The sequence below is a fragment of the Toxorhynchites rutilus genome, chromosome 3, assembly GCF_029784135.1.
Source record: "Toxorhynchites rutilus septentrionalis strain SRP chromosome 3, ASM2978413v1, whole genome shotgun sequence".
NCBI lineage: Eukaryota > Metazoa > Arthropoda > Insecta > Diptera > Culicidae > Toxorhynchites > Toxorhynchites rutilus.
The window spans coordinates 26,709,168-26,716,470 of NC_073746.1; the positions used below are offsets into that span (position 1 = coordinate 26,709,168).

The 7,303-nt window shown below is 46.0% G+C and overlaps 1 protein-coding gene across 1 annotated transcript; it reads left to right on the forward strand.

Annotated features, from left to right (window-relative positions):
* The first annotated feature begins 633 nt into the window (after positions 1-633).
* Positions 634-6,756, forward strand: LOC129772966 (uncharacterized). The gene is made up of 3 exons (XM_055776509.1): positions 634-2,814; positions 2,865-5,399; positions 5,527-6,756. The coding sequence occupies exons 1-3, from the start codon at positions 634-636 to the stop codon at positions 6,754-6,756; spliced, it is 5,946 nt and encodes a 1,981-aa protein (XP_055632484.1).
* Positions 6,757-7,303: the final 547 nt, after the last annotated feature.

A 7,303-nucleotide genomic window follows, 5' to 3' on the forward strand; every position in this document is an offset into this window, starting at 1 on the left:
GGATTCAATTAAGGTTTTGGTGATAAAACGTGCTTAAAATACATATCTAATAGCATGATGATTTGCTTTTTATTTTGCGCAGAAAATTGTTGATCCTGGCACGAGATGGTCTCGATACTAATACGACGAACTAAATATGTTCTACAAACCTGGTGAAGTCTCTGAGTTGAGAACCATCAGTATACGTGTTTCGAACAGCACCGAGCACAAATTACCAGTGGGTTATTCAACGTTACAGGAACCCGTGACTGAAGACATTGCAGACGAAAAAACAATAGATTGACAGATCATGAGCACACAATTGTCAAACACTCACTCACACATATGAATACTAAAATATCTAAAAAATAACATGTAAACATTCAGACAAACAACAAATCACAAAGGAACACATTGGACGTATAATTAAAAGCAGCACAGCACCTTTAGTTGGACAGCAGATTATCTAACACAAGCAGGACTAAAAACGTAATTATTTATAAATTAAACATGAATTAGATATTAAAACCAAATAAAAATTACAGCTTAAAAGCAACTCAAAATAACCTCCAAACGAGTTTGCTAAACGGTGGTCCGAAGTCTTGTCGGCTGTGCCAACAAACTTTTAAGGTTTTTAAGCGAAAATCTTGTTAGATGCCAAGGTCGAAGAACGCTCCCGCTGGTTCGAATCCGGTTCCAGCTGCCGATGAACGATGCTCATGCGGTCGTCCGGATGAAGCTGAAGCGAACATGGTACAATGCGAGCGCTGCACCCGATATTACCACTACACTTGTGCTAACGTGACAGCTAGCATTGAAGCGGAAGATCGACATTTCGTGTGTGCGGCCTGCATCCCGCCGGCTGTACAGCTCCCAAGTGTCGCAAGCTCAAGATCCAGTCGATCAACAGCGAGTGCCAGAGCCAGAGCAGTGCTTGAGCTTCAACGTCTGGAGGAGGAAAAGGAGGTGGAGAAAAGGTATCTCGCCAAAAAGTACGATGTTCTCCAAGCTCAACTGGACGAAGAGGAAAACGGGAGTGTCAGAAGTCGTCGATCGCGTCGCAGTACACAAAGGATACAGGAATGGGTTCAGCAGTTAGTCCCGACTACGAGTGTCAGTACCGGGTTACCAATCCCCACTAGTATTCCGTCTCGGACCGGAACCCTACCGAAACAAATCCTTTCAGTACCAGCACCGCAAGTGATGCCAATCACATCCGAGCTCACCGCACAAAATGTGCAGTTGCAGCCCACCGTTCTTAATCCAGTCAGTACCGTATGCAACAATATAACTCCAGCCAATACTCGAGTGTCTGTTCCTCGCAATATGGGTATGCAGCTTTCCAACACAACCAACGCTAGTGGTTTACAAAGTGAAGCCATTGGAGGATTAGACAACTACCCGTTCCGGCAGAATCACCAGGTGGATTTTTCTATCTCTGCAACGCAGCATCCCGATGATCTGATGCAGCAACTGTTTGAGCTGCGAAAACGAATGGATGGTCTACAGCTGCAGCTGGCGAAAGAGCCACCTCAGAACACACTACCAGTCACAGCACCCAATCTGTCGGCATCGCAGATTGTTAGCAACAGAATTCCTGAGTATGAGTTTCCAAAGAACAAGGGTAATGAACTTGTTAGCAGTTCGGTAAGTCAGACGTGCTCAAAGCCAGTAGACACTATCAAGAGAGGTGTGTTAACGAATACAACAAGCATTTCAATTTTCGATAAAACCCCGCCGTGTACAATGCCAGTTGAATCAATAAATTATAATGCACCTCCCACTTCGACCGGTCCATGCCAAACCCCCCCTGCCTTGTCGTTCGTTCCGTCGCTTATGAGTACTCCGCAGCATCGAATTCCACCCCCCTCCGCAAATACAGTGTCCGCTTGTTTATCACCAATCGTTTCACCGATGGTTATCGCACCTATTTCCAATCCCGCCACCGTTTCGAGACAGTTATTCTGTGGTCCCAGTTCACAACAACTCTCTGCCAGACAAGTCGTTCCCAGAGAACTTCCTATCTTTTCGGGCGATCCAGTCGAGTGGCCGTTGTTTCTGAGCAGCTTTCAGAATTCTACAGAGATGTGTGGATATTCAGATGGAGAGAATTTGATGCGTCTTCAACGTTGCCTTAAGGGAAACGCATTGGAAGCGGTCCGGAGTTATCTGATGCTTCCGTCGTCAGTACCTTCGATCATCGATACACTGAGAACATTGTATGGGCGTCCAGATTTGATCATCAGTTCGTTGTTAGCTAAGATACGAGCAACCCCAACACCTAAACCCGAGAAATTGGACACGTTGATAAGCTTTGGGCTGGCCTGCAAGAATCTTTGCGGACATCTTCGAGCAGCTGGGCTTAACGATCACCTGTCGAACCCCATGCTTTTACAGGAACTGGTGAACAAATTGCCTGCGAACATAAAATTGAATTGGTCCCTCTTCAAGCGACAACAACGAGTCGTAGATCTCACTACGTTCGGTAGCTATATGGACGACATAGTAACGGCGGTCAGTGACGTCACCTTCACTTACGAAGCCGATGAGCATCGCGTGAGCAGGCACGAGAAACCCAAACCCAAAGAAAAGTTGTACGTGAACGCACACGCTACAGACATTTCGAAGGATAAGCCGAATATCAGCATAGTCAACCACAAAGGAGTTACACCGAAGCCGTGTCCAGTCTGCCAAAAGGAAGGGCATAAGGCTAAGGACTGCTACACTTTCCGAAATATGACCTTGAACGACCGATGGAAACTCGCCCAAGAGCAACATTTATGCCGCCGTTGTCTGGTATCTCATGGAAAATTTCCGTGTAAAGCGTCCAGAATGGTGAGAATGGATGTGAGGAACGTCACCATAAACTTCTTCATCCTGGAAAGCCACTGGTGTCACAGATCGTTGAAGTTCCGAAGACAACTAGTATGGTTACTGTGCATCGCAAACTCCAACCAACTATCCTTTTCCGGATACTGCCTGTAACACTGCATGGGAATGGCAAAGTCATTGATACATATGCGTTCCTAGATGACGGTTCATCCACCACACTGGTGGAATCCCACATCGCAAAGGAATTGGGAGTGAGAGGCGAAGTAAATCCACTCTGTCTTCAGTGGACAAATGACATCGAGCGTACAGAAAACGAGTCACAACTGATTAATCTGGAAATCTCTGGTGATGGTCATACGAAACGGCATCCATTAAGAAGGATCCACACAGTTGAAAAAATGAATCTACCAGTTCAGTCACTGAATTATTCGGAAATCAGTCAACAATTTTCTCATCTTCGTGGGTTACCAGTCCGTAACTATAAAAGTGCAGTTCCTACCATTTTAATCGGTTTAGACAACTCATATTTAAAAACATCTCTGAAATGTCGTGAAGGTTCCAGAAATGAACCGATTGCTTCCAAAACTCGGTTAGGTTGGACGGTTTATGGAGCCATCAACGCTGGTCCTGATTCTAAGGTCCAGTTACAGTTTCACATCTGTGCTCGTTCGCCCGATCAGGAGCTCCATGATCTCGTGAAGGACTTTTTCGCTTTGGAAAGCGTTGGTTCAATTTCACCGATCGTAGAAAGCGACGATGACATTCGTGCACGTGCAATACTTGAGCGCACTATGGTTCGAACACCTACGGGGAGATTTCAGACGGGCTTGCTGTGGAAACACGACTATATTCAGTTTCCAAACAGCAGACCAATGGCGGAAAGAAGACTCCAGTGCCTTGAACGTCGCTTGGCGTCCAAACCAGAGCTTTACGACAAATTGCGAGGGCAGATGAAGGAGTATCAATCCAAAGAATATGCCTACAAACTCAGCCAGGTGGAACTAGCCGCATTAGACGCGAATAGGACTTGGTTCTTACCGTTGAACGTCGTAATCAATCCAAGAAAGCCAAACAAATTACGTTTAGTGTGGGATGCTGCAGCCAAGGTCCAGGGTCAGTCATTGAACTCCAATCTACTAGCTGGTCCTGATCTCCTTACTCCGCTTCCCGCTGTACTTTGTCCATTCCGACAATTCCAAGTCGCCATCACAGCGGATATTTCGGAAATGTTCCACCAAATATTGATACAACCGGAAGATCGATCGGCGCAGCTGTTTCTTTGGAGAGATCATCCGTCGAAACAATTTGAGGTTTTCGCAATGAAAGTGGCGACGTTTGGATCTACGTGCTCCCCATCCGCAGCACAATTCATAAAAAATCGAAACGCTCAAGAATTTTCTAAGCAGTTTCCACGAGCGGCTGAAGCGATCTTAAAACATCACTATGTGGATGATTTTTTGTACAGTGTAGACACGATGAAGGAGGCGGTACAAATTGCGCAACAAGTGAAGGAAATCCACTCAAAAGCTGGCTTCCATATCCGTAACTGGCTCTCGAACTCCAGCGACTTTCTAACACGGGTCGGGGAAAGGAACGTGGAAACGTCGAAGTACTTCGCAGTGACCAAGTCAACTACTAGTGAACGAGTTCTCGGCATGATTTGGAAACCAGATCCAGATATTTTCGTGTTCCAAGGGTTGTTTCGCGAAGAAATGCTACCGCTGATCCAGGGTAATTATATTCCAACCAAGAGACAGACCCTTCGGATCGTGATGAGCATATTTGATCCCTTAGGATTGGTAGCTGTTTTTGTGGTCCACGGAAAAATGCTCATTCAGAACATCTGGCGTTCGAAAATCGGATGGGACGAGCGTATACCCGATGAGCTAGTTAGTCAATGGGAGCGCTGGTTGACCCTGTTGCAGCAACTTGAGCAAATACAAATACCCCGAAGTTACTTTCCTGGCAGTTCAAGTGAGATCTATCGTTCACTTGAGCTGCATATTTTCGTGGATGCCAGTGAGGAGGCCTTTGCCGCTGTCGCTTATTTCCGAATCATCGAACAACAAACAGTTCGCTGCGTTCTTGTTTCAGCGAAGACAAAGGTTGCTCCACTAAAGCCCATATCGATTCCTAGATTGGAATTAATGGCGGCCGTTCTTGGGGTGAAACTTGCCAAATCGGTCGAAGAATACCACACCCTAGTTATTACACGCAGAGTATTTTGGAGCGACTCCAGCACCGCACTTTCGTGGATACGTTCAGACCAGAGAAAATATCGACAGTTTGTTGCTATCCGGGTGACTGAGATTCTTGAGAATTCTCAGGTAGACGAGTGGCGATGGATTCCTTCTCGTTGGAACGTAGCGGACGAAGCAACGAAGTGGGGCAAGGGACCTTCTATCAACAACAGTAGTCGCTGGTTCCAAGCACCAGCTTTTCTCTATCAGCATCCTGATCTATGGCCTCATCAAGATCTACGTGTTACAGAGACACCAGAAGAGCTTCGCCCCATCCACATTCACCATCAAATTGCAATAGTTGAGCAGCTGATCGTGTTCGGAAGGTTCTCAAAATGGGAACGCTTGGTGCGAGCTGTAGCGTATGTTCTCAGATATCTTTGGAAACTGCACCGCAGAGTCAAAAAGCAAACTGCAGGAACGACGAATTAGTTGAATCAGGACGAATTAGTTGAATCAGGACGAATTACGAAAGGCAGAGTCAGAGATTTTTAAGCAAATCCAGCAAGAGGCTTACGGAGATGAAATCATCACACTCATTAGAAATAAGCAGCTACCGATGGAACAGCAACTAGGTTTGGAGAAAACGAGTAAGCTTCGCAAGTTATCACCTTTCCTGGATAAGCACAGTGTCATTCGTATGGACAGTAGAGCTTCGATTTCCGAGTACTTGTCAACAGACTTCAAGTTTCCTGTAATCCTTCCGAAAGGCCACTATGGAACTCAGTTGCTGATAAATTGGTACCATCGTCAACTCAAACATCGGAACGCAGAGACAGCAGTGAACGAGATGCGTCAGAGATTCCACGTATCAGAAATGAGAGCGGCGTTTCGACAGGTCAGAAAACTTTGCCAATGGTGTAAGATCTACAAAGCGGTACCTGCAGTACCTAGGATGGCTCCCTTGCCCCCAGAGAGGACCACATCCTACATTCGTCAATTTTCTTTCGTTGGCGTGGACTACTTTGGACCAATGTTAATCAGACAAGGACGCAGTGATGTGAAGCGGTGGGTGGCGATATTTACTTGCCTCACTATACGTGCTGTGCATTTAGAGGTGTCGCACAGCTTGTCCACGGAGTCCTTTAAACTGGCAATTCGGAGATTCATCGACAGGAGGGGGGCACCTGCCGAAATATTTAGCGATCAGGGAACCAACTTTGTTGGTGCAAACAACGAGTTGAAGAAGGAGTTGCAGCAAATGTACACAAGTCTGGCTTCAACGTTCACTAATACAGCAACGCAGTGGCGTTTCAACCCTCCGCTTTCACCGCATATGGGGGGGTGTTGGGAACGCATGGTCCGGTCAATCAAGAGTGCTTTGGCTTCGTTGTCTACAATTCGTAAGCCGAGCGATGAAATGTTTTTGACATTGTTGGTCGAGGCGGAGTCGATCGTGAATTCGCGGCCACTTACCTATTTACCAATAGAATCAGAGGCGCACGAAGCACTGACACCGAACTGCTTCTTGATGCTGAGTACGAGTGGAGTAAATCAACCAACGAGGCACTTCATCGACGACGAGAAGTTGGAAGCATACTCAACCTGGAACACATGCCAACAACTTTTAGACCAGTTCTGGAGTCGTTGGGTGAAGGAGTACCTCCCAACAATTACCAAGCGGACGAAGTGGTTCAACGACTGCCGACCAATTCAGGTGGGGGATCTCGTAGTCCTAGTTGAAGAACATCTGCGTAACGGGTGACTGCGAGGACGTGTACTACGAGTATCCCCAGGTCGAGATGGTCGAGTACGCAGTGCGGTAGTGAAGACAACTTCGGGAGTCATCCATCGCCCAGTGGTCAAAATGGCAGTTCTGGAAGTAGCAGGTACAACTGGAGTGAACTCGCAGCAATACGGGTCGGGGGATGTTCCGAACAGCACCGAGCACAAATTACCAGTGGGTTATTCAACGTTACAGGAACCCGTGACTGAAGACATTGCAGACGAGAAAACAATAGATTGACAGATCATGAGCACACAATTGTCAAACACTCACTCACACATATGAATACTAAAATATCTAAAAAATAACATGTAAACATTCAGACAAACAACAAATCACAAAGGAACACATTGGACGTATAATTAAAAGCAGCACAGCACCTTTAGTTGGACAGCAGATTATCTAACACAAGCAGGACTAAAAACGTAATTATTTATAAATTAAACATGAATTAGATATTAAAACCAAATAAAAATTACAGCTTAAAAGCAACTCAAAATAACCTCCAAACGAGTTTGCTAAACGG

What these genes read in the sequence shown, in the direction of transcription:
- LOC129772966 (XM_055776509.1), top strand. Translation starts at nt 634, where the DNA reads ATGCCAAGGTCGAAGAACGCTCCCGCTGGTTCGAATCCGGTTCCAGCT. An exon ending in CGTGTAAAGCGTCCAGAATG is followed by an intron (nt 2,815 to 2,864) that starts GTGAGAATGGAT and finishes CATCCTGGAAAG; the next exon opens with CCACTGGTGTCACAGATCGT. An exon ending in TCTCAAAATGGGAACGCTTG is followed by an intron (nt 5,400 to 5,526) that starts GTGCGAGCTGTA and finishes GAATTACGAAAG; the next exon opens with GCAGAGTCAGAGATTTTTAA.